General features: G+C 37.8%; 2 protein-coding genes across 3 annotated transcripts in view; one reads left to right on the top strand and one right to left on the bottom strand.

The window, feature by feature from the left end:
* The first annotated feature begins 47 nt into the window (after positions 1–47).
* On the top strand, positions 48–11,701 carry LOC139940060 (RNA-binding protein 28-like). The gene is made up of 14 exons (XM_071936290.1): positions 48–183; positions 708–756; positions 1,120–1,465; positions 3,090–3,264; positions 4,041–4,136; positions 4,605–4,959; positions 5,292–5,401; positions 5,904–5,977; positions 6,518–6,668; positions 7,017–7,237; positions 8,000–8,149; positions 8,622–8,702; positions 9,268–9,579; positions 10,459–11,701. The coding sequence occupies exons 1-14, from the start codon at positions 48–50 to the stop codon at positions 10,606–10,608; spliced, it is 2,406 nt and encodes an 801-aa protein (XP_071792391.1). The 3' UTR covers positions 10,609–11,701.
* Positions 11,702–12,376: 675 nt separating this feature from the next.
* LOC139939502 (DENN domain-containing protein 5B-like) overlaps positions 12,377–27,981 on the bottom strand; it is a 53,162-nt gene continuing 37,557 nt past the window's right edge. The window contains exons 9-21 of one of the 2 annotated variants that reach the window (XM_071935466.1): positions 27,674–27,824; positions 27,207–27,297; positions 26,419–26,607; positions 25,328–25,480; positions 24,956–25,134; positions 24,346–24,474; positions 23,393–23,514; positions 22,857–22,999; positions 21,990–22,108; positions 21,317–21,575; positions 19,973–20,099; positions 19,303–19,477; positions 12,377–18,271 (exon numbers count right to left, since the gene is read on the bottom strand). In XM_071935466.1, coding sequence (XP_071791567.1) covers positions 18,088–18,271; positions 19,303–19,477; positions 19,973–20,099; positions 21,317–21,575; positions 21,990–22,108; positions 22,857–22,999; positions 23,393–23,514; positions 24,346–24,474; positions 24,956–25,134; positions 25,328–25,480; positions 26,419–26,607; positions 27,207–27,297; positions 27,674–27,824 — 2,021 coding nt within the window. In that variant the 3' untranslated portion in view covers positions 12,377–18,087. The remainder of the gene's footprint in view (positions 18,272–19,302; positions 19,478–19,972; positions 20,100–21,316; positions 21,576–21,989; positions 22,109–22,856; positions 23,000–23,392; positions 23,515–24,345; positions 24,475–24,955; positions 25,135–25,327; positions 25,481–26,418; positions 26,608–27,206; positions 27,298–27,673; positions 27,825–27,981) is intronic. The other variant, XM_071935467.1, reaches the window with a different exon arrangement.

Raw genomic sequence — 27,981 nt, 5'->3', positions numbered from 1 at the left:
TATTTTTTAAGCATTGGATAGATCACCATACTATTTCTATAAACAAGATGGCAGCCCCCATCGAGAAGTCGAGTTCCACGCTGTTTGTGAGAAATTTACCTTATTCGGCCACAAAAGAACATCTCGAAGAAGTATTCAGTGATATCGGACCAGTAAAAAAATGTTTTGTGATTACAGATACAGGTATAACCCTCTAAATGATACATTTATATTCTGAACCGTGTGAAATAATGTAACATTTGTAGAGCGTGCTTACCACCACCACGCACCAGGCTTACTGTTTTAATAACTTGGTCAACTCGAACTCGACCACTTTTAAAAAAAAACTTTAAATGTAAATTAATTTATTGATTTTACATATTTCTTACATAACAATGTTTTAATATAGTTTTTACAGCCCATTCATGATGGCATGGAATGGATGGATTATGGATGATAGAATGATAGATATAGATACCTTTTTTTTATTTTAAATTATTGAATGAAAATGAAATGAATGATGAATGAATGAAGATCGGAAAGGGGGAAAAATGCGAATGATGAAAATAATATTTTTCAAAAATGGAACACGATATTGTAGGAAATGGGACGGGCATTTTATTACAGAAAGCACCCCTGATCACCTGATGGATTCAAAAACCAAAAATACACTTTTTAAGTTATATTTTGGTACATTACGACGATTGAACTTATTACTTTTCTTGCAGGTGTCAAAGATAAATGCAGAGGATTTGGATATGTGACATTCGCACTCAGGTAATATGAATAAGATGATTACTTAGGAGAAAAGTATAGATTGATGTCTTCTTTTTTGACAATGACACTGACGCTTTGATGTTATTTCATTTTCTTTATATTTAAATTTCTGAGTCTTGTTAACTTCTTGTCATCGTTCTACAGTGTTTGATGATGTGATATCAGCTGGCCGATTGCCGTGGTGCCCTTTACAAAGTTCCAATAGTAATTTATTTTTTCCTCATACAGGTGCCACTTCCCAGAGGAAAATTATCGTGTTCCTTCAAGAGCAAAGTTCAATGCCTGTGATATATTTTTTGAAGCAAGGTTAAAAATGTTTTCATCAAGCCGACAATATTTTCTTTCTTTCTTTTGATTTAACAGAGAGGATGCTGACAAAGCAGTTACAGCCCATCTAAGTCTCGCCCAAAGAAAACTCTTTATTTCGTACTCCAGAAGGAAAGACCCTCGCAAGAAAGAGAAGCCTAAGAAAGATGAAGATGAAGAAAATGGCTTTGAAATAGTAAAGTCAACAGAGACAGAAACTGAAGACACTAAAGATGAGACAACTGGGGAGGATGTGGTTAAACAACTCGACCAGTCCAAGGCCGGAGAGGGAAAACATGAGGAGAGAAAAGGAAGAAGAAATCCAAAAGGAAAGGGCCGGGAAGGAGAGCCAGGTGGTGAGGGGAAGGTTGGAAGATTGATCATCAGAAATCTAGCTTTCCAGGTAAAGGTTAAAGGTCAACAAAGAAAGGTCAGATCGTCTGCTCAGAAATTCAAGTACAAGGTCATTCATGCAATTTGCATGGATTTTGGGGTCATTCACCCCCCAAAAAGGCAATTTTAAACCCTACCCACTTCAAATTTGCTCATATTTGGTTTATGGGGTAATCGTGGCTCAACAAGCTCAAATTTTAAATTTCAGCTCCATCCGATAAACGGTTTTCACGCTACGGCATGCTCTTTCTTGTTGATTTCGGTCAAAATGCGCCTGACCTCTGACATTCAACTGACCATAAATCGGTAACCTTTGGGTCAAATTGGTTGAAATTGGTGTCTTTGGAAAGGAAATTGTGTAAGCTTTCCAAATATGTCTTTATTTCTTTTGTAGGAACATGTTTAGGTATGATAACCTTCTGACCTCTACTTTGACCTTGAATTTGACCTTGTGGATCATGTGACCCGGCAACGAACTTTGGTGAAAATTTACCCTTATATGTTTTCTCCACAATATCAAAAATTTAGAGATATAATATTTTTGGCTTGCTTTCAAGCTCCACTCAAAGTTGTCCTACTTCACTTTTCCTGTGCAAAGTACATGTACATTTGATACATGTCCATACGTATGTATGTCATGATTTTGCTTGGGGACCATAGCCTTGCTTGATATACATGCGTATGAACAGGTATGTATACGTACATGTACTTTGCATAGGAATAGGCAAGTAGGGCAACTTTGAGTGGAGCCTGAAGGCAAGTCAAAACTATTGTATTTCTAATTTTTCTATATTGTGGAGAAAACGTATAAGGGTAAATTTTCACTGAAGTTCGTCGCCGGGTCACGTGATCCACAAGGTCAAATTCAAGGTCAAAGTAGAGGTCAAAAGGTTATCATACCTAAACGTGTTTGTACAAAAAAGAAGAAGACATATTTGAAAACTGTTTATCGGATGGAGCTGAAATTGAAATTATTTTGAGCTTGTTGAGCCACGATTACCCCATAAACCAAATTTGAGCAAATTTGAAGAGGGTAGGGTTTAACCCATTGGTTGATTTGACACGGAATGACCCTTTGTTAAAGTTGATTTTAGATATTTTAGAGCTCTTGGTAAATGGGGTTTATTGGTCAAGAGTGGTCTTTTTGAAGTGTTTTTTTGGCAAAAAGAAACATTCATTTTTCAAGCAACACAGTTGTTGATTTTGATTTACTTTCTAAATTTTCTGCGCATTTTTCATTTAAGTACCTTTTGAACAATATGAATATGAAATTGACATCTTATAGTTCTGAGCAGACGCGATAATCTTTGACAGATAATGTATACATTTAAAAAACAAGTTAAACCCATCACCTCAACACATTAAAGAAAGAAAAGAACAGAAAAGGAAAACGCCTGTCTCCTAAGTATGAAATGATTTCTCATATTAAAGTCAATTATGGCAACCAATGAAAAACTCCAGAGAATTATTCCAGGGAACACCCATGCAATCTGGAAGGGACTGAAAACACATAGTTACCCTGGCATGATTTGAACCAGGGTCCTAGAGGTAAATATGTCATCAGAAGTTACACTGATAATCAGATGAAATTTATACTGTATTATAAACGACTTCTTGGTTTTAAAACTTTGCAGTGCTCTGAGGAAAAGTTGAAGAAGTCCTTTACACGTTTTGGCGAGATCGTTGAGGTGCACATACCGAGTGACCCGAAAGATTCAACTAAAGTACGTGGTTATGGATTTGTTCAGTTCAGTGACGCAACAAGTGCAGCAGAAGCAATCAAGGAGATGAATGCCAAGAAACTTATGGGTAAGACAGACCTGGGCCCAACTTCATAGAGCTGCTAAGCACAACAATTTGCTTAGCATGAAATTTCTTCCTTGATAAAAACAGGATTACCAACCAAATTTCCACTTGTTGCATATTTCTTGTCACTGGTATTCAGCTGTTGTTTGCTTATCCTGAAAATCGTGTGGAAATTTGGTTGGTAATCCTGTTTTTATCAAGGAAGAAATTTCATGCTAAGCAAATTTTTGTGCTAAGCAGCTCTATGAAATTGGGCCCTGTATGCTTCGTTTTAGAAGGGGCAGGGGCACCCAGGCATTTTCACCATGGTATGAAGAAACTGTTAATTTCTACTGTAGCATTTCAAGGGCACCAAGGCCTTGACCAGGGTGCATGGAGGCAATCACCTTTATTGCCTCCCTGAAGTATTAGGCCTGGTAAGATATTGAGACTGTAAAGAATGAGGATTTGATAACGTACAAGTTTAATACATTAAAGGGAAGGTATACTTTTGGTAATCACAAAATTATTGCCTATAAAAACTTTTGGGTAGAAGCCTTCGATAGTATTTTGAGAGACATTTCATTTAAAAGTAAAGTGGTTATGTAAAACGATATCTCAAAAACATGACCAACTTTTGAAATGAAATTTTCACACGCTAGTTTTATTGTATACATGTACATTCATATAGGATTCAAACAATCGACGATTAAAAAAATCTAAGGTTTGACTCCACAGTCACTTTGACTGAGAATACAAACTTTATTATTCAGTGAAATTTGTGTGTGTCTGTTTTGCAGGGAGACCAATTGCCGTTGATTGGGCAGTTTCTAAAGAAATCTACCTAAAAGCTTCAAAGAAAAAACAGCCTGACTTAAAAAAGCAACCAAAACCAGGTAGGTACAGAATTGTGTAATGCTGTCGTCATCTTTGTAGTGGTAATGCATGTAGAAGAACCCAGTTCACTTGTCGTAAAGAGGGGGGGCTCAACCCGGTGTTCAATCCGGTGTTCCTGGTCTAGGGAATACTGACTATGTTTAGGTGTTTTATAATAAACCAATCAGGCGCGACTGGTTGCTTGGTGTCACCCTGCGGCCTGGCTATAATAATTATAATAACGAATATTCATATTGTGCAATATCCACCTAATAAGGTGCTCAAAGCGCATGAAGAGAAGAAGAAAAAACATTAACAGAGGGAAAAGGCTATGCGTCAGTCCATTGTCCACCCACCTCCGGAGAAACAGCTTTTTTTCATAGCTCTCCATTGCTGTAATGGGACTCGCGAACAGGACGCACTGTTGTACTTATTATAGGTGAGGCCAGTGATTACAACGATCATAATATTGTTTCATTTTATTACAGCAGAAGACAGTGAGGAGGAGGAAGAAGATGAAAGTGACGGAGAATCTGGAGTAGAATCGTCGTCAGAGGTTGAGGAAATGGAAGAAGGGAGTGAAGAAGAAAATGAAGATGAAGAAGAAGATGAAGATGAAGAAGGAGAAGAAGACGAAGGAGAAGAAGATGAAGAAGAAGGAGAAGAAGATGAAGATGCTGATAGTGATGAAGAAGATGAAGACAGCGATGAGATGGATAGCGAAGATGAAGGTGTCGAATCTAAGAAGAGCGGAAAGAAATCAAAGAAATACCAGGAGGTCGGTCAGAAAAAGCCGAGGAATATCTCCAACGATGTTGGTCAAGGAAGAACTGTTTTTTTAAGGTAATGGATTTAGCTGCTTCAAATATTGGCTTATAAACCTCTTGTATGTGACGTCACAAGCCCAAAACTGAGCTTGCACTGAGGTCAAAAAAGACTAGCCTCACATTCATCTTGGATGGAGATTCGCTGTCAATTCACAAACATAATGGTTTTGCCTGGCATGTACTTGCCTGCTCCTTTTTATTTTTGTGACTTCAGTTTAAATAACATTTAAATACCATTGGATTGTCAATGAAGTACTTGGTAATTTGACTGTGTGCAGCTTGTTGAGAGGTGCATTTTAAAGTGAAAACTTATTTATTAACATTTATTTCCCTTTTTTGTGTGTGAAGGAATCTTCTTTTTGAGACGTCAGAAGCGGAGATCAAAGAAATGTTCTCACAGTTTGGGGAGATTACATACAGTAAGATTGTTGTTGATCCAGCTACGGAACATCCCAAAGGTAAATAATAATAATATAATAATTTTAACCAGGATTATATAATAACCCCTGGTCACTGGGCCATTTATTTCATTCCTAAATCCATCTCAGCTAAATCAATCACAAGAACCATCTCTGCCCTCACAGGTACCCATTTACCCCTGGGTGGAGAGAAGCATTTAAGTGTCTCGCTCAGGGACATAAGTTGTTGTGTTTAGACATTTATTTCAATATATTGGCAACAACAAAAAAAGCATCAAATGCAATTCAACCATTATACAGGCTACAGAATTGAAACATACTATAACATGGCTAAAGATACTCCGTTAAGTTATATACCAACATGCAGGGAAAATTTGAAGTGTCAAGACCGGGACGCAAACCTACACTCTGTTGAACAGAAATACCAGAGCCTGAGTTCGGTGTTCTTATCCGCTCGGCCACGACACCCTATGTAGGCTTTAAGGTTTAAGTATAAGATGGTAATATATTGAATGAGTTCTTTCTTTCCTGTTCTCTGTAGGCACAGCATTTGTACAATTTGGCACCAAAGAGAGTGCAGAGAAATGTCTACAGATGGCTAATAGCTCAGAGGAGGTACGTTGTTAGTAAGAAAATTAATCTGTGACGATTATCATTAAATGATATGAGGATATTAGCATCAACTGCCGATGATGAGAACAATATAAGCTGGTGTTGATATATTGAAATATTGAGACTTGCAGTATTGTCAAAATATCATTAGTTTAATGAAAAATTAATGTAACTAAATTTAGTTTTAAACGGTTAACAAAAATCTGCTAACCGATCAAACAATGACTTGCAAAATATCCTTCAAGGGGGTTTTTGCCCCACAATGGGCCACCATATAGCAAAAAGAGACCGCCAATACCCCACAATGGGCCACCATCTAGCAAAAAGAGACCGCCAATACCCCACAATGGGCCACCATCTAGCAAAAAGAGACCGCCAATATAGAGTTAGATAGCTCAGTTGGTAGGGCACCAACAGATCAATCCGAAGGTTACAGGTCCAATCCCTCGCTCATCAAGTTATCTTTGTTCAACCCAATGATTCTGTTGTATGTATACAGCTTCGAAAGATCTTGGATAAAATGTTGATTTGATTATTTTTCAGGGAGAAGATGGTTTGGAACTCGGTGGTCGTAAGTTGCTTGTTTCTCTAGCTGTGCCGAGAGCTGAGGCATCCAAGCTTAGAGAAGTAAAGAAAGATCAACAGAAAGTCTTAAAGAAGGACAAGAGGAATATGTACCTGCTTCAAGAAGGCTGTAAGTTATCGGGAAAATGTTTGGGATGAATTTGATTGCAAATAAATAACCAAACCTTTTTTGTAGAAGGCTTAAGAAGTCAGTAAGCCAACTTTTAAGATCTTTTTAGTTGGTAAGACACTGCTCTAGAATTACAAAGGTCGTGGGTTCGAATCCCACCCAAGTAAATTGACTGTTTTTTTCTTTCTTCCCGGTAAAAAGTGCTAACACACATCGATGTAAGGTTAGAACCAAAATTAATATAACCATATGGTTATGATGTGATGTATTCTCTTGTAAACTTTGATTCCTTTAGTAGAAGTAAACTGCATTTTTTTATTTGATTGTTTACTCTGACTCTGTTTACAGTCATCAGACCAGGGACCCAGGCTGCGCAGGGCATGACCGACGCCGACATAGCTAAGAGAACCAAGTTAGAACAAATCAAACGACTCAAACTCCAGAACATCAATGTCTTCGTCTCACCGACTCGTCTCGCAATTCAGAATCTGCCAAAGTACGTTGATGACAAGATGCTACGGGAGGCGGTCCTGAAAGCCGTAGATGATAAGAAGGCCAGAATCATTGAGGTTAGTATGAGGTCATTGGGGGTCGTTAAGGTCATTGGGTGTCAATGGGGCAAAATTTTTCCTTCAATCTCTCTCAGCTCCCTTGGGAGTATATACAGCCCGGAGCTGCCATGGCATCCAAAGACTTTTCAAACACGATATCAACCTCTACCCCTGGCAGGTACTCATTTATACCCCTGGGTGAAGAGAAGCAATTTTAGTAAAGCATCTTACTCAAAGCACACAACTGGGATTCAAACCCAAACTGTGATGATTTAAAGACAGTGGACACTATTGGTAATTGTCAAAGACTAGTCTTCACAGTTCTATCTCAACATATGCATAAAATAACAAACCTGCGAAAATTTGAGCTCAATCGGTCGTCGATTTGCGAGATAATAATGAAAGAAAAAAAAACCCTTGTCACACGAATTTGTGTGCTTTCTGATGCTTGATTTCGAGACCTCAAATTCTAAACCTGAGGTCTCGAAATCAAATTCGTGGAAAATTACCTCTTTCTCGAAAACTACGTCACTTCAGAGGGAGCCGTTTCTCACAATGTTTTATACCATCCATCTCTCCCCATTACTTGTAATCAAGAAAGATTTTATGATGATAAATATTTTGAGTAATTACAAATAGTGTCCTCTGCCTTTAATCACCAGAAATTGAATTCTATGCTCTATACTACTCGTCCATGAGACCCTACAATCAAAATTACATAATGATAAAAAATTGCTCATTGCCTCTTGATGTTATATCTTGTATTTAATTTGTTTTCAGTCGAGAGTCATGCGTGATATGAAGACACCGAATGCGCAGGGTCTTTGCAAGTCATTCGGTTTTGCATTTTGCGAGTTCACAAAACATGAACACGCTCTCGAGGCACTTCGAAAAATCAACAACAGCACAGAGTTCTTTGGAGGAATAAAGGTTAGGAAAGTATTGGTTACAGCTTATAACATTGTTTTTATAAATTAAGGTTATTTTACTTGCTGCTACTTTTGTGCTTACTTGTCTTCGGGAGTTAAAATCTGCTATTGATTGTTCTCCTAAATTTTTACTTGTTTGAGTTTTTATATTTGTGTTTTACCCTACAAAAATGTGTGTTAAGCACTGCATTATAAAAACTGTTCCCGGGTTTTGAGGGGGGAAAAATCCACAGGCTTATCACTTGAATGGGATTGAACCCACAAACTTTGATATTCTAGAGCAGACGTCACACCACTAGACCACAGAGCTAGCCCAGTACCTGGAGGCAGTTTAAATCCTATATCTTAGCAGTGGGTACATCACTGAGTTTTTGTTTTGGTTTGATGAATAAAAGGTTATATTCCATTTAAACTACTACTAGCCGCTTTCTTTTTGGTGAAATGTGTGAACTTATTTTCCATTTTCTTTGCAGAGACCTATTGTTGGATTCTCATTGGAAAATCGCTTGGCGCTGGAAACTAAACAAAGAAGGAGAGATAGGTCCTTAATAAAGGTACTGTCAAGATTGTCCAGTAATTAGTAGCCTTTGATTTTTTTTAGTAGGCACTTAAATGTTTTTGTAGGCTCTATGCACAATGCTTACTGTGCATATTGGATTATCCAGCGCAGATAGTAAGATTGTTTCTAAATTATGTCTAATTCAACTATTGTAAACTCCAGACAATTATATATGTCAATTGTATTTTGACAATTAAGTATTTTTGTGAGAACCCATTCTTGACTGCCCTGATTTCAGACCACCAAAAGGTTAGCAGGGACTCGAACACCTCGACAAGGACACCATCAATAATGGCTTCAAGCCAATAAATAACCAATCTACATACAACGTCTTCTTGGTCCAGAGATCATTCAAAAGAAGAAGAAGAAAAAGATAAATAAGATATCGCAATAACTTCTCCTGAAGATGATCAGAGCAAACTGATCGAAACAATGAGGCTTTAACCACTGGTTCTTTTCAGAACCAACACTACTCAAAAGATATATCCACATGGTGTTACCGCAAACCATCTCTCTTAGTTAAAAAATTTATTATCATTTATTTGTCTTTCATTCCTCAGGCTCAGCAAATTCAAAACATGCAGAAGGGTAAAGACGGTAAAACCGCGGTCGACGGAAAACAAACCATCCTGAAATCAAAAGCTCTCCTCTCCAAGAAAGGGGTTCTACCTCCACCTCCTTCATCTAAACTGGAGAAGAGAATCTCCAATAAGACGATACCGAAGCACGTCGGCGCTAAGAACAGATGGAGGGATAAAGGGAAGGCTGAAGAAACCAAGAGGCAGGCAAAGAAGAAGAGACAGAAGGAGTTGTTGAGCATGTCGGGGAGGAAGGTTAGGGAGCCAGCGAAACCCAAGAGGTTAACGGCAGAGGTCAGTACTTTCTCTTTTTTTCTTCTTTTTTTCTCTCTTTTTTTTTCATTTCTTTTTTTTTCAACCTGCCCCCCTCCCCCTTTGTCAACTCTCTGTTACGTGGCGAAAGAATGATAATAAATAATAATAATACTAATGAAAAGTCTTTCACAAAAGTTTCAAAGCTCTGTACAAGAACATCAACAAATAAATAATAATAACAAAGTCTTATAAAGCGCACAAATCCACCAAAGGTTCTCAAGGCGCTCTAAAGCAAAGGAAGAGAAAAACAAAAGGGACAGGGACCAAAATACAATTCAGTTAAGAGGAACTAAACAGCTTTTTAGTTGAGGCATGTTTTGAGAAACTTGTTTAATTGGGGGAATATTATTAACAAACAAAACAAAGAAAAGAAACAATTAAAGTACCTTGACATAAAAGCAAATGATCTTTTAACATGACTTTGAAAGATTTAAGAGATGATGCCTGACAAATGCGAAGGGGTAGATTGTTCCATAATGTAGGTGCGCTGACTGTGAATCTTCGTTGGCCGTACCCCAGGTGACAAGCACAAAAGGGGAAGTAGAAGAAGAGATAATTGAACATTTTAGTTTACTTGGTATAGATATTTAATGAGGTCAATTACGCGGACTTTACAAGGACATTACGCCTCTCTTAATATTCATGCATGACATCAACGTTCTAACCCAAAACGAGGCCATCGGCGCCTGTCACGCCACCACCAGTACCAGCCACTCGATCCTTGTTGCAGTGGCTGCTGCGATGGCCTCGTTTTGGGTTAGAATGGTGACGTCATGCGTGAATATTAAGAGAGGCATACTGAAACTAATTCCTGATTCTTCCTTTAAATCTGTTCATTTTAATTTGTTATTTCTTCAGGGAAAACCACAGAAATCAAGAAGAAACAAAACAGGCCGAGCAGAGGAGGCCAAGTTCAGTAAACTGGTGGAGAATTACAAGCATAAACTCTTCAATAAAGAAGGATCTGGCCAAGCTCTGAAAAAATCCAAATGGTTTGAAGAGGGATGAACAATATGGGTGACATTTCATTCAACATTTATAGTACATGAACTTGTCTGTCTGTCTATCTATCTTAATGATCTTCCCGTCAAGGGAACTCGTCAAACTCCCACAAGGGGATGTAAACACCAAGCTGGCAACAGCCAATCTCTCTCATACAAACATTGGTTTATCATCTATGATTATGAGTTGCACAAATCAACAAATTGTGATTTAGTAACTAGACTACAATATTTATTCTATTCATTGTGAAATCAGTGGTAAGCTTGGTAGGATTCAAACCAAAAACCTTGTGATTGCAAGACCTGGGCCCAATTTCATGGCTCTGCTTACCGCCGAATTCCGCCCTTACAATCATGATTCCCCGCTTACGTTCAAGCGCCGAATTTCTGCGCTAGCCTTGTAAGCGTAGAATGCCTAGTATCGTTGAGTACGCATGCGCAGAAGCCTAAATTTGCCGCTAACCCGTGAAATACGCTTGCCGTAAGCACAGAATTCCCTGCTTTCGTAAGCGCCGATTACGGTAAGCAGAGCCATGAAATTGGGCCCTGTTGTCTAACCACTGGACAACGTTGACCCCCTGCCTCTGTCTTTAATTATGATTATTTGCAAGCTCCAGGTGAACCATGTTGTGGTTCTTATTAATTTCACTGCCTCTCTCACTCATAAAAGTATCAGTTGATAGGTACCCACAATCCTACATCTTCACCTATATCATTAGTAAACTACTACAGTACGTCAAGGTCTAAGTTGAAAGTGTTGCAAACGGGGATGCAGGTACCTGACATCATTAAAGTGTGCCGGAAGCTAGGGTTCAACTACTTCGTTATCAATTAATTTGTTGACATCAACTACTGATCAGTTATATCTCACTGTTTGGCAAATAAAAGTAAAACAATCAAATTATTTTGATATTGGTGAATTGCTTATTTGAAAATGACAATGTTGTCATACCAAGAGGAATACATTAGGGTAAAGAGGAAGTTCCAACTGCTCAAGTACATCTTATTTACGCTTGAAGTTTCAACTGTCAACATTGTCGAAGGCGAACAATTTGTTAAAACTTGAATATGAAATGATCATTAAAAGAAAATAGGATCTATTTTGTGTTCCGTTGTGTAAGCTTTGTTAAAAAATTTGTATGACCATAACCAGAAACATCGTTGAGGGCATTGGTTCAGCATTTTTGTGTATTCAGAATATGCGGCATTATCAACTTGTTGGCTTGGTTAGGATTGGTTTCAAGATGGCAGCCTCTAAAACTATCAGAAAAGCAAAACAATTAAATAATGTCGATAGAAGTTCAATTACCTGAAAATAAGACAAAGGTTGTATATTTTAAAGGACATAAAGTTTTAAAAGATGTACTTACATCATGAACACGCTCTAGTGATAAGGCTTTACAACGCGAGCAATGATGATAAATAAATGATGGCGCTGTCCAATTCAGTGACATTTTAAGACTGTTGACTTGATACCATAGGTTTGCATAAATGAATTTTTTTGCAAGTTTTATGGGTGGGGGCCCATGTCAGTTTAATATATCCGCCATGTTGGTTATTGTAACCATGGGGTGTGTGGATATATTTGGGGTGACCGAGCTTGTAAGTCTAGTAGTTTATGATTCAACATTTAAGGTCAAAATCAACCATAAAAACATCGTTTCCAACCTCAGCCCCAACCACAGCCTAACCTCAACCCCACTAATAAGAAACAGCCGACAAAGCTTTAACTTTAAAATCAAAATATTTATTGATAATATTTTGATCATGCTGGTACAATTACAAAGTGTTATAATTTTTTAACTGTTATTAAATCAAAGGAAATTAATATTCATGAGTTATTCAAATGAATACAACCATGCATGAATTAAATCAACAAAATAATACTAAACACAGTTAATAATAATATTGATATACACAAATAAATAAGTAAAACGACGGTTAGTGATAAGCTTATTAAAAAATAATGTATGTTACAAATTAATAAATTACATTGGCAAACGGTGTGTTGACATTGGCAAAACACAAAATGACGGCAAACAAAATGTATTTTAGAAAAGGAGATTTTATACTTGAAATGTTGCTACACTAAAGTTGGGCAAGTTTCGAATCAGTCCCTAGTTGCACTTTTATAATTCACAATAGTGTCAAACGGGTTAAAAAATTAACCTGTCCCATGAAAAACGCATTGTGCCTGAGCACAAACGCTATACTGGGCCCAATGAGCTGCTTAAGCAAGAAATATTGCTTAACAGTTTTATGCTAAGCAAAAATGAGCAGGATACCAGTTACAAATTGTACATGGGCATGGTGTTTTTAGGCGGTAACCTTTATCTGCTAAGCATAATTTTGTTGCGCTTAGCTACTTTGTATGCTTAAGCAGCTCTATGAAATCCAGCCCTGGTTGGCAACAAACACTACAGGTTGGCAAAATAAGGGAACATGGCGTCTTTTTGTATGGGGTGACGGTGGTGTAACAAGGATGTGTTTATGCGTATGCGAGCCAGTAATGTCTGTATGCATGCACAAATGTAATTTGCATATCTCATAGGAAAGGCCAATTAATCAACACTTGCAAAGAATTGTCTACTTCATAAAATCTACTTATCTTTACCCAATAATACGTTGGGAAAGTTATCCGGACAGAACTATTTAATTTTCCACAAAACAGGTTATCCCACGTTAACCCGTTATTATAAATAGGGGGGGGGGTGTAATATTTAGCTAACAACCAGCGTTACATCATGGTTTAAAACTAAACTACATTTCGATCAACAGTAGATTAGAAAACAAAACATCGGTGAAACACCAATGCATTATGCGTAGATACATGGGGTAAACACTGGTGTTACACCAGCGTACCGCACGGTAACACTAATGAGTTGAAGATTTCTTGAGAATTTTGCTAAATTTTGCAGCTGCAGCAAATTACATTTTAAAACATACAACAGCAGCAGGGTATTTTTATTTGCATTGACGATGGAGTGTGTTTCATGGTTTAGGGGTATATTGGATGAGATGCGACACTTTGCGATTTAGAAGCCATTTTGTGTACCCAAAAATGCATGGGCAAACACAGGGTGCCAGACTAGTCTGTCTATTGGGTTGTGCTGCAATTGGACAGAAAGTGGTATCCATGCAAGTACGTGACCAAAGAAAACTGATCCCTCTATGCCGCAACTCTCCCAATCTACGGCTGTTTCATCAGAAAAGTCTGCTGCCTCTACACTTAAGTTGCATTGGGAATTGTTGCTATCATGAGAGACATTAACAAACTTCAAAAAGTTTACTTCCGATTTTTCTTTTACCTGACAACAATTTGTTAAAGTGAATAAGTTCATTTTTGCAGCTGCAGTCAACTGCTGTGGCTAGATCACATTACTGACATGCATTGAAGCATAGGCTGCCCTTAGCAACACCCTTAGGAACAGCCGCAGCCGACGAACATGGCTAAATTGTTGTTCATCATCCTATTAGTAGTACGAGAAGGAAGCCCTCGGAATGAGCTTTCCAATGGTATAGAACTTGTTCAAATTGAGCATCGGCCCTGTCCAAAACGTTGACTTCGGCTACAGCTACGGCTTTTCTTGACTGACGACTGTTCTTGACTAGACTGACAGACGCACTGATCTAGCCGTAGCTGTAGCCAAAGTCACCATTATGGACACAGCCTTCGTCTGGGGGTGATTTGACCCTGCTTACTTTGAAGAAATAAACTTTAAAGATGCAAGGAATTGATTCACATAAACCGACAATCAACTGTGTCAAATATTCCTTAACAATAAATTGGCAAGATTATAAAAGTACAGTCGCAATTCATTTGCTGTACGAGTTTCAATCACTAAGAAATTCATTTAAATGGATTAAAAATCTGCTTACATAATAATGTTTTAAAACATAAAACAATACTTAATACTGTTTGAACTCAGATAGGTTTACTTACTGGCTTTGAAAAATATACATTATTTCTAAAACAAAAACAACGGTAAAACTTTTTAGACTAGGAGCAGTGTATTGGAGACGGAGAGGTAAAATTAGACGATTCACATTTCAATAAACATTTTATCAAATAATAAACCACAAGGGTTAACTAATGATTTGGGGTTGAACAAAGAAACATTTACGAGAGCGTGATATGAACCAATAACCTCGGGATTAATGTGTAAGTGCTCCACCAACTGAGCTATCTAACCCTATGGGTAGGTTCAGATGAGGAGTAAAACTAGCCCTTAAAGGCAGTGGACACTATTGGTGATTACTCGAAATAATTATTAGCATAAAACCTTACTTGGTAACTAGTAATAGGGAGAGGTTGACAGTAAAAAACATTGTGAGAAACGGCTCCCTCTGAAGTGATGTAGTTTTCGAGAAAGAAGTAATTTTCCAGGGATTTGATTGAGGTCTCGAAATCAAGCATCTGAAAGTACACAACTTCGTGTGACAAGGGTGTTTTTTTTCTTTCATAGTTATCTCGCAACTCCGACAACCAATCGAGCTAAAATTTTCACAGGTTAGTTATTTTATGTACATGTTGAGATACACCAACTGTGAAGGCTAGTCCTTAAAAATTACCAATAGTGTCCACTGCCTTTAATCCAAAAGTGCTAAAACAACGCTTCGTTAGAACGCAAGAATCCGGTACGCTGAACTAAACCTAAAAAAGTGTTGGGTTAGTCTCCCTATTTTGTCAATATCTTTGTTTTGGGGTGCCATTCAGAAGCCATACATCCGTTAACTTCCATTGTTCAACCCCAAATAAATAAACGTTTGTACATCCGGCAAAGCAGGTTTTTTTTTTACCCCTAAAAAAAAGTCAAGATCCAATGGCAACCTACTCATGGGAAAAACTATAAAAACAAATAAATATTGTTTTCTGACTTATTTGTGTAGCATTTTGGTATTAATCTTTGATGATTATCAAAGATTTTTGAGCTATCAATATAATTAAAAAGAGTTATATAGAAATGATGTAAACAGAAAGTAAATATTCTGATTAAAGGCATTATACAGAATTTGTAAGGAGACAAAAATATAAATTTTGTTTTTTACCCATACACACCAGTGTGCGTTAGCACTGTATACTCCCTAACTTCCATCGAAACAAAAATTGTTGCTTAAATTTTAGTATGAAAGCTTACTGATTATTAAGTTCATACAGGAATAATTTTTTCCAGTGAAATATTTCCATCTAAAATGAAGTCATCTTCAAGAGAAAGGTATCTCAAAAAACACAACTGCTGATTTCAGTTGCTACAACCAAAACTAAGGACAATGAAAATTGTTTGTGGTTTCCACCATTTTCTCCGGACTCCCACAACGGAATAAGCCCAAATTTTTGTTTGTTTTTCATAAATATTAAATGATCACACAAAACATGCGACTATTTTGACAGCTTTCCCTAACCTGTATAATGCCCTTAACATTTAACAAATATGTGCAAAATGAGTTTCAATGTACCTTTAAATAATAATAATAAGTTACTACATAACTTTTTGTTTAAAACCCATCTTGCTCAGATGGTAAAAAACCGGTAGATACTATAAAATAGAAATATAAACAAATTCTGGAACCAAAATGTGGGCCTGGCGTTTCTGTGAGAGAACCATCCATTTTTTGTGTTCACCATCAAGTCTCCGTCCACTATCTTAAGTAATTAAAGCACACTGATTGGTTAATTGGTTACTTTAAAAGTATTTATCATTTACAAACTAATCCCACCAACTCTTCTTCCATTCCACAAAGTTATTACCCAAGTCCTGTACAGGAATTGAATAAAATAATATGCGCAGTACAAAGTTCGGAAAGTAACTATATGATTGTCTTGGCCTGTCGTTGCTGTACTGAACTCAAGCTCTGGTGTTTCTGATCAGCAGAGCGTGGGTTCGAGTCACGGTCTTGACACTTGTGTCCTTCAGCAAGACACTTAACCGTTATTGCTTCAGCCTTCGGATGGGATGTAAAGCTGTTGGCCCGCGTGTTGTGTAACGAACCTAGTTACACCTATCGCAAGTTCATAAAGCAGCGCCGCGAAATTGGGCAACATTTTTACCACCGAATAAAACTTGCAACCATTCCCTAAAAAACAGTTTGTATTGGTTGTTTGTTTGTTTGTTCACCATAAAACATTGGTCTCTAAAAATAAATCCTATGTACACTATGCCATTTTCTATAAATCGCACTATCAAAATATCTCAATTTTATGGTATGGTAATAAGAGATAAAATAGTTAATATACAAAAAAATACATGGTTTGTTTTTTATGTATTTTTAAAAATGTTTCCCCCTTTACAAAAAAACTCAAGTATTGCTCGTACACATTGCACAATGTTACACTGGTGAAGACTGTTTCTTTAAAAAATCTTTAAAATCCGATACTTGAGGTACGTCTTGGGATAATTTTTTGGTGGGGAATCAGTTTTTCGTTATATAAACAGATTGAAACAACATTTACTCATTTTTAATTTTTTTATAGAATTCTATACAACGATCTAAAAGTAGTTGTTTTAAAAATACACCTTTTTGAGGTAAAGTTATTTCTGGAACTATACAAGAAAGGGAAGTATGGATTTATAATTTTTACCAAAAGTTTCCAAGATTACTAAAAGTCTGTTGCAGAACCACTTTCTCCTATCAGTGGTCATTCAATACCAAGCATTACATAGTATAATACATTACACCACAAGGAAAAATTTCCTAAAAGAGTTATATTTTCTTCCATTTTGAACTTGAAACATGAGTATTTTACACCGATACCCAAAACATTTGTCAAACTCATCTTATGATTACACAGAATTCTCCTATACTTGCATTGGTTTTGATGCATTTCAAATCTTGCTTTGGGCCGCTAAATCGGACATTTGCAATGATTCGGCTGTCATTTGTGTTATCTTTAAACCTTGCATACCCTCTGGGCTGTGCATTTAATCCTGTGGTAGAGCATCCTCAATGTGTTATCAAAGCCTATAAAGTCTGAATGCACATAGGACCAAATTTCGTAAAGCTGTTAAGCAGAAAATACTGCTAAGTAAATTTCTTTGCTAAGCAAGAATCAAGTGGGGCACCAATTACAACAATGTATTCTTTGTGGAATTTTGGCTGGTACCCAGTATCTGCTAAGCAAAATTTTTAGGTGCTTACAGGCTTTATGAAAATGGGCCCTGGCTTGTACTTAATACAGGACGCTCATCAACCTACAGAAAAACCACAATCAGAAGACTGTTAACTGACCTTTGACCTCCACTACATTATTGTTTGCATTTTATTTGAGTTACACATTGCCCTTTCTGACCTTAATACTAAGAGCAAAGTCTGATTGGAATCTGGCGGCATCCTTATAATTTTGCCTCTTCTTAATGACAATACTTTCAGTCCCTAACCATACTCTTGAAATAGATGCAAGATTACCAACCGGCATCACCGACAAAGGTTATGCTATAATTCCACGCCCCTCGTAATGGAAGATTCCAGCATCACTGACAAAGGTATGCTATAATTCCACCCCCTTCGTAATGGAAGATTCCAACATAATGGAGAATTCATCCAATTGCATGAGGAGGTTGACGACAAAGTCGAGGAGGCTGTTGCAGTTAAGGAACGAGGAGTCTTCGTACATTGATGAGGCCACTGGAGTCTCCGAGAGGACTGGTAGCCACCAGTGGAGCATGTGATCCCTGCAGAAACACAAAAACATCACAACAATTATTTTTTTGAGAAAACCCAAAAGAACTCCAATAGTTACTTGTTAAAGCCACTTTCGGTACAGAAAAAAAAAAAAGGTTCAAAGATTTACAAATAATTTACAGGGTTTACAGAAGGTAATGGTGAAAGACTTCTCTTGAAATATTGTTCCATGAAATGCTTTACTTTTTGAGAAAACATTAACGGATTTATTATCAACATTTGTCATGACACGGCAAAACGCTCAAAAACAGGAGTGAGTTTTCCCGTTATTTTCTCCCGACTCTGATGACCAATTGAGCCTAAATTTTCTCAGGTTTGTTATTTTAAAAATAATTTGTGATACACGAAGTGTGGGACTTGGACAATACTGTTTACCGAAAGTGTATAATGGCTTTTGTTATTTATCGTGTTAATTACTGGTGTACTTTTTCTTAAACTGTGTCTGTGTAATTTTCCGCGACCGAGACTCAAACTCACACTTAAAAAATAAGCAGGATACCAATCACAGATTGAATACATGACATGGTACTTTGGCTGTTAATCTTATTCTGGTAAGCATATTTTAGTTGTGCTTAGCTGCTTAAAGGCAGTGGACACTAATGGTAATTACTCAAAATAATTATTAGCATAAAACTTTACTTGGTAACGAGTAATGGGGAGAGGTTGGTAGTATAAAACATTGTGAGAAACGGCTCCCTCTGAAGTGGAGTAGTTTTCGAGAAAGAAGTAGTTTTCCACGAATTTGATTTCGAGACCTCAAGTTTAGAATTTGAGGTCCCGAAATCAAACATCTGAAAGCACACAACTTCGTGTGACAAGGGTGTTTTTTTTCTTTCATAGTTATCTCGCAACTCCGACGACCAATCAAACTCAATTTTTCACAGGTTTGTTATTTTATGCATATGTTGAGATACACCAAGTGAGAAGACTTGTCTTTGACAATTACCAATAGTGTCCACTGGCTTTAAGCAGCTCTATGAAATTTGGCCAAGCGTGGATCACAACTGATCTTCCAACATACCTGATCCCGATGCAAACAAAGAGTTGGAATTTGCCATCTTTGCCGGCTTGGGCGGCTCCTTGATTGATCTGTTGAATCGTGAAGCAGAAGGTCCGCCTTGCTCTCTTTTCTTGGACTGATCCAAGACGTCCCTCGTCATCTTGATCAATACTCTCAAGGTATTTGGCTACTTTTTCTGTAAAAAGAGAGAGAAAAAAAATCATCAAGTGAACAAAGTAACAAGCCATTGACTTTAACTAATTATTGTACATTTTTCCTGTGAAAGGCGACCATACTTTTGCCAACCATTGCTGGAAAAAATTGCAGCTGTGATGTTACAAAAAAAGGGGTCTATACTTAAAAGATAATAATTAACTATCAAAAAAGTAAACTTGCATGTACAGCCAAGTGTAAAATCTCTTCTTTTATGAGTGTTGGCTCTGAAACTAGCCGATGTGGTGTCAACGTTTCGGACAGTATACTCTGCTTGTTTTGTTGTTTGTTTACCCTCTCCTGATGCAACCAGAGTAAACTGTTCGGAACTTCAAGACCACACTGGCTCTGAGCATATGGTTGTACCTGCAAGTTTACTTTTTATGATAAATTCTGATCTTATTTTCACCAACATTCCAAGTTTAAAATGCTAATTGTCTATCCACCCAATTTTAACACTTTAGAAATGTGTAAGTACCTAGAAAGTCCCAGATGAAGAAGTTATTTCTGAAGAGCCTTGCAGATCTGAAGCCATATTGTAGTACAATCTCCATGCATTGGACTAGGCCTCTCTCTCCACATAGAAGCACTGTCAGTCGACCTCTCTGTAGCAAATCATACACCAAGTAGAAATATGTTAGAAAATCACACATCAAGTAGAAACGTGTTATCTGAATTAAACTCTTCATGACTTTTTGTAAAAATAAGCCTAAAATCTGTTTTAGTTGATCTACACTAGCTATTCTTGATCCTCATATGAAGGACATTCACACAATATATACATTTAGTTACTTCTGAATAGAATTAAAACGGTTTACTAAATATTATATCATCACGGCTAGAAGCTGAAATAACACAATTTCTAGATGAAAATTTGTGCTGTACAAATACATATTTATATTATGAAGAAGGTCGGGTTTAGATCGAAAGCTAAGGCCATATACCCTACTCATTTTATACTAGAAAATTGATATGCAAACTACAATGGTACAATACAAAGATAGGCCTACTAGATAACAATTACATGTAAAATAACTATGCTACAAATGCACAAATGAAAATAGAAGGAATTCGACAGTATCTGTGAATCAAAAGCTAGATAAAAAGTATGATCACAAAAACCCTTAAATGAGAATAAAAAAGGTATGAGCAAAAAACAATTATCATCAAGGCTCTAGCAAACAGAAAATGGAGTTTTAAAGCAATTTATTTTTATCATTATATCTTTCTGGTAATAAAACCAAGTTACTAACATTGGTGACTAGCATTGTGACCCATGAGGATACTTGTGTAGAAAAGTGGTGAAGAAGTGAAGAAAGGAAGAAATGTCAGTTTTACATTTGGGAGGAAAACCCCCAAATAGGGAACACAAACACAATCAGGTATGGACTGAAAACCAGGAACAAGAGTTGCTCATTCCAATCTTGACAATAAATGCAAATTTATTTCAATTTAGCAAAATAACAGAAAGTAAAACACAGAAAATGACACAATATGTACATGAATATAAATAATTATACGAATGACAATAAACCCAGAAAATGACATATGTAAATGGAATAATATTTATAGAGATGACACTAAACCCAATCATCATGCGAGGCTCTGGTCTGGAATTCAAACAGCGGTGATAGGCAGGGAAGAAACCACTGAGCCAACCTGAATGCTGAACTCCTGGGTTTATCTACTAATAATAATTCTGGGGGTCACCAAAAAGAAACAAGGTCAAATACAAAACTTATTGTGTACATACATGTATAATTACTTTATCAATAAAATAAATGGTGCATACAAAAATGGTAAAAACAGGAAAGAAACTAACCTCCTTCTCAGGTTTGTAGAAATGCTTGACAATATTATTGACTGCATCGGTCAGCATCTCCTGTATGCGATCTTGATCTAGCTTTGGTGTCTGACCCCTGGCGTGTCTCGATGGGATAGGTGAGCTTGGTCTGGGAGGGGTCCTTGACCCTCGGGACAGCTCTTCGGACTCTGATGGAGGTGGGAGAAGCTCTCCCACTAAAAGGCGTTCCAGACTGTCATCATCAACGCCTCGTCCAATCCACCGATTGCAGGGAAACCTATGATCAGTAATATGTAAGTAATGTTTATTGGTCTAGGTCACATTTCATTTGATTTCATTTCATTTGTTAATTAATTCTGGATTTGAATCCAAGGACCTGTGTCTCAGAAAAGTAAAATTAATCATAATACTAACCAAGAACCCCATGGAGAGAAGACAAAGAAAAAAGTTTCAGTTTTTTAGATGTGGGAGGTAATCCCAAGAGAATTATATCCACTAAATGGCAATACTGTGGCTAGCCTGATACCGGCAAAACACAAAAATGTATGCAAAAACAATTTTCACTTTGTTACGTGTTCATGTTTGTTGTGTTGTCATTTAGCCTTCGAGAAAGACTCTGCTAGGGTCGAATTGTCAGGCCATTAACTTTTTTTGGGATAATATAATATAACTTTTATAACATATCTCTTACTTGTATGTGTGTCCAGTGACCTCATTGCGAACTAGAACATAGTCCACCATCCATCTAGGTAGAAGGCCTGAGTTGTCATGTCCAATGCGTACCGTCGTCAGGATACCCAGATTGCTATGCTATAAATACAAAATCAAAACAGAAATAATTTAAATAATCTGTTTTTACTGTCATTTATAGAGAGTATTTTTGTCCATGCTTCCTACAAACAACAGAAGGCACTTAATAATAATAATAATATGTACTTGTAATGCGCCAAATCAATCTTTACAGATGTTCAAGGCCCAGCAGAGACAATGTAAACAAAACAATACATGTAGTTATCCAGTGAATGCCGATCAATTTATAATAATAACACCATTTAAAAACAACAACAATGGGATGAAATCAGAACCGCCAAAGCCGGTCTCTCTATGACAAGAACCTGCAGGCCAAGCCGAGCGATACCGGGCACACACTAAAACATAATATATAAGTTCAAATAAGCAAAGTAACAAAGGCACTTTTGAAAATTGTATCAAAGCACCTTACACTCCGAGTATGACGACCCCTGTTCATTGGGTCTTAAAGCAAAATGGTCTTCAGGTTGCTAATCATTCACATCAATAACATCTACCCATTTAATCCTGTGTGATGAGAAACAATTGTAGTAAAGTGTATTTTTGCCCAAGAACATAAGTGTCAAAACTTGGATTCGAACCCATACTCTGATGACTCAGCCGCCAGAAAGAAAAAATACTGAGTTCTTTGAGACGCCCTCGGGGTGTAATAATGCGCTATTAAGTACTATTATTATCATTATCATCATGTGTTAAAAACAACTAGCAAATCAGAAAAGAAGGACTTCTTCTGAAATTCTTCGCTTACCTGAAACACAAAGTCCGGAGAGTTCTTAGGAATTGAGATCATCTTGGAGTCGTTGATCTCCCCAGACACACAGATCCAAGCGTTTGCCGACGTTGTAGCTTGGAACTTACGAGTTGTCACGACCAGGACTCGGTAAGGCACAACTAAAATAAATAAACATCTAGTCAATTCTTTGTTCAACCCAAAAATCATTTCAAAATTTACCCAGTCAGTTTCCCTTGTGGTTTATATTGATAAATAAACATTTGAACGGAATATCGGTAAGAATGTTAAGGCATACACAAGGTGAGTGGTTGTTTACTTCATTGTTGTGAGGAACAATCCGGGCCTTGAACTTCCCTCTTGAAGAGGCACAGCATCTTTGTTCTGGTTAAGGGCACCTCTATGAGAAAGATGCCAATTTGTATTTGAACTTTGCAAAGGGCACCAAAGCAAAATCACAGTGCACCACGGCAATTGCTGTTGGGACAACGGTGAAAAGGATTTACTGAAGATGTCGTCTCAGAATTGAGACTATTTTGTAAGAAAGATCTTACCTGTGCTGATGAAAGAGTTGGTGAAGCAGAAGTAATCGACAGCGTTTAGAGACAGAAGATGGTATAGGAACTGTTCCTTCTCCTCCTCAGTCCGGAGGAAGGCGTAACGCTTGTAACGTTTCCTGTCAAGAAATGCGTCAACAATATTAACAATATTTCTAGGCTATTAGCCAAAGTGGGCGATGCTGGGTGGGCCTGCCCAGAACTTACCAATTTTGTCCAGCACTCTGAGCAAAATACACTGTGCTGCCAAGCACAGATTTCCTCAAAATGGCATCCAGCAATGATGGCCCCATATCTTAAAGATGCTATGTCAGATTTTTGGCCCCAAACATTAAAAAATAGATTTTTTTGAGTGAATGGTATTTCAAAGAGTATCACCCGCTCTAACGAAAAAAAGTTTAACTTTTACTTTTAATGGTCAGGAACCATGACAAAAAATTTAAACGTTTCTTATAAAACACATAAGAATTGGTCACATGATATATTGTCGGCACTTTATTTCACTGCTACTAATAATTGGCGGACTTTTTCGAGCAATGGCTCAAATGAAAGCTTGTAACTTTCTCGACCCCCATCAAAATACCTAAAACTTGTGGGTCAAATCGGCAAAAATCTGACATAGCATCTTTAAACATCAATAACTTTGTTGAACAGCTCGCCCTTGGTGGACTTAACTGGATTACGAGCCCACCACTATTGGTCTAGCTACAACACTGCTTATTAACAATGCAGCCTCAAAGGATAGAGGCATCAACTCTAACTTCAGATAATTTGGCAACTGAATTAAATCTAGCAGCCGTATGAAATTGGGCCCTGATGACAACAATGACAAAATCTGTTATATTCTGATTTACAGTAGTGTGGGGGTGGGGGGGGGTGGACACACAGTTTGGAACACAGTGTTATTAACTTTCTTAAACCTACGAGAGAAGTCACTTGACTAGACTTACTTGCAGAGTTCGTAATCATTGAGTAGCAACTTGAGATGTTTGTGCAAGAGTTTCCTCTCTAAGGCAAGTCTAACGAAGGCACGAGCATACCCGACATCCGTCTTAATCTGCGTCATGTTCTCCACATTCCTACAAAAAAAATATCAAAATTGCACTTAGTACTGAGTTAACTATGCTTACACGCATCGGTGTAAGGGTAAAACCAAGCAATTAACTAAACATGCTTAGGGATAGCTGGGATGTGACTCGCTATTGAAAAAAGGAAAGAATTTGAGCACCGAGCATGAAAGCTTGTGAGCCCGAAGCCTGCTTAAATACATTTATCTTTGGTTTTAAAAGCCCTCTGCAGTATTGGTTTTTCATATTTTTATGAATTTAATCTTAAATATAAGAAACAAATAAAATAACATGATTCATTGTATTTAAACTTCTTTTTTTCTTTCTTTTTTTTAGGGGTGGGGGTGGGGGGGGGTGGATATCAAAACGGATTTCCGATTAAAAATTGAGAAATCACGTCCAAGAAGTTCAGCACAAAATCCTGAAATATAAACTACCGTAAAATTCTTGTTTACAAATCTTGACAAATCCCAGGCATGTAACAGACTCTCACCTAATATCGAATGGAAGCTCGGTGGGGAATGGGACGAGGACAGGTTCCACTGCGGAGCTACTTCTCCGTCTGGCTTCGGACCCATGAGGTACAACTGAAAGACTGTGTTCGGGGAAGGTTTCTCGTTTCTCCTTCATCTTGCGGTATCCTGTTATGTGAGACCATAGTGCTGATTTCCCCTGTGAATAGAGAGTCAAAGAGAGTCAACGAGGGTTAAATACAGTTATAGAGAGTCAAAGAGGGTCATGAGTGTCAAAATTAAGATCTTTGGTGATAATCTTCAAGCTTTTCCATAAATAATACACCTACATGTTTACAACAATCCTCCATGCTTAGGACCGAGATATTAAAGATAATCATTTTCTTGCTGACCTGTTTCTTCTGGATTCCATGGCTGAAGATTCTCTCCAGGAGATCACAGAGTGAAGCGATCAGTGTGTTCTCCTCCACCCCGGACCGATTGACGTCACCGTGACCAAGCTCAACAGCCTCCTGACCCATCTTACTTACCAACATCTTCTTTGTCTGAAATAAGAAGGAAAACAAACGGGAGGAAAACAAACCAGAGGTTAAATTGAATCTCTACAAGTCTTCTTTTATGGATCAAATGACTAACACCCGTTTCAGAAGGCATGCCGAACCAAATAGATTAGGAGCGACTCTAGGACGACCCAAATAAATTTTGGTTTCAGAAAGACATAACATTTACATTTGGTGCATCCCATGACAAGATCGACGTCTGAAACCAAGATGCTCCAGAGTCATTTCAAACGACTGCAACAGTCAATCTTTTAACTAATAGTGCATCAAGTCGCTCCTAACTATTCTGGGCGTTAAACTGTTTGTGTATTTAATTCAAAATTTGGTTTGGCGCAACTCTGGAGCGCTTGTTTGAAACGGGTGTAAGTTGAATTGAAAGTAAATCTGTGAGAATGATTGTTCAAATGAATGCCTGAATTGACAGCTACGGCTATGGCTAGGGCTGGATTGCCACGTCATCATGCATTGTTTTATAGAGAATCCTAAGCAATACCATTAGCTACAGTTGTAGCTATAGCTGTAGACACCAATCGGGAGACTAACTCACAAATGGCATTTTGGAAGGTTTGACATCAAACAAATTTGTTTTTGTGAAAAAGGTTATAAAAAATCAAAATGATGCAAATGGCGTTGCAGCATTCAAGAACATTGGGAACGACTAAAAGAAACATGACTGGGAGAGACATGACTGAGGCCCTTTTTGAATCAACGGCTTCAGCTTTGGATTCAGCTTCAGGCTCTCTCATCTGAAGCCCTGAGCACACACGCAAAGCACGCGCAATCGTCAAAACAACTACGAGGCCAAGCTAGCCTGAGCCAAATCTGAAGCTGAAGCCGTGGTTTCAAAAAGGGCCTGAGGGAGGAGTGGGTGGTTACAAAGACAGACTGGGATTCATGCAGGGGAGGACAGGAACTAGACTAACCTTCAGGGTTAACTCCTTGAGGAGGGCATCTACACACACAGACATAGACAGACACCCAATTTCTGAACTGACCTTAACTTTACACTCTTTGAGGAGGCCTTCGACAAACTTCCAGTTGGTTTGTTTCTGGTCCAGACTGGAGAGAACCGGTTGTTGGACGGTCCCCTTCCTGGCCTGATTAATGTATTGCTGTGGAGAAAAATAATTCAGATTAATTTTATTTTTAAAAAAGAACTACAAAAATATTATTTTACACCCAACAGCACAATTAGCGCCAATAGCAGGATGAATAGGAAATGAGAAAGAAATACTGTTTGAGATCATGGATGTGAGAGGAAAACCCAAAAGGGGAAACCCACACAATCAGGTACATACTAAAAAACCATTCCACATGCAAGGCTCCAGTCTGAGGCGGGATTCGAACAGGGGTCCACAGAGGTGAAAGGCAGGGAAATGGTAGTTAGTTAGTGAATCCAGTGGTCCAGTGGTTAGGACTGCAGGACTTGCAACCACATGGTTGTGGGTTTGAATCCTAGCAAGCTAGCCACTGATTCCACAATGACTTAGAATCGTCTTGTTACTGAACCGTGATTTTTGGATTTGTGCAACCCATAGTCAAAGATTACTAATGTTTGTAAAAGAGAGAGATTGGATGTTGCCATCTTGGTGTTTATATCCCCTTGTGGGAGTTTGCAGAGTTCCCTTGACGGGAAGATCATCTAAACAAACAAACAAACAAACAAACAAACAAACAATCAATAAGCAAACCAACAGACTAAAATACTTACTTCTCTCTCTTGCGGGGCCAGCTGTAGGTGCTCAGAGTGCTGTTGTTGCCGGTCCTTTCGTCTCCACTGGGCTGTATTTCTGTGCTTGGACCTAGAGAACACATTAAGATTTGCAGATAAGTTTAAGTGAATTCTCTACTGAGGGTTTGTGAAAGGCTTAGCATCTGAGCCTGTTCTAAGCACGAAAATTCTTGCTTAGCAGAAACAGGTTACCAGCCAAAACTACTTTAAGTTTGCATTATTATGGCTGGTGCCCCACTCAACTTTTGGCTAATAGCAAAGTAACTTATCAAGCAGTATAATATGCATAACAGCTTTATGAAAGTGGGCCCAGGATAGATGTCACTGCTTACTGCAGAATTCTGCGCTTTCTGCCCAATATAGAACTGGGATGGGATGCCCTAAGCGCAGAATTCTCTGTTAAAGCTGCACCGATGATATTGTCCCAAGACAGTGAGAATATTTACTTGGGTGTGTAGGGCTCCTTGAGTAGAATCTCTTCTTGTAGTCTCGGGAAGTAACCTGGTTTATGGTTATTGTCAGCCGGCTTGCTGGTCAGCTCATGTGGTACAGGCGATGTGTAGTCAATATTCACTGCTCGGTGACGTATGTTGGATTCTGTGGTTGATGAAACACAAGGGAGAATGTCATTTTTATGAGAATGAACTATAATCAACAAAGTAAACTTCAGGGAGTGTTTGCTCTGAAAAGAACAGGTTTGGTCTCAACATTTAAAACACTATACTCTGCTCGTCTTCAGGAGAATTTTATTTTA

This window comes from Asterias amurensis, chromosome 7 (genome assembly GCF_032118995.1).
Source record: "Asterias amurensis chromosome 7, ASM3211899v1".
In the NCBI taxonomy this organism is placed as follows: domain Eukaryota; kingdom Metazoa; phylum Echinodermata; class Asteroidea; order Forcipulatida; family Asteriidae; genus Asterias; species Asterias amurensis.
This window is presented reverse-complemented; position numbering and strand designations above follow the sequence as displayed.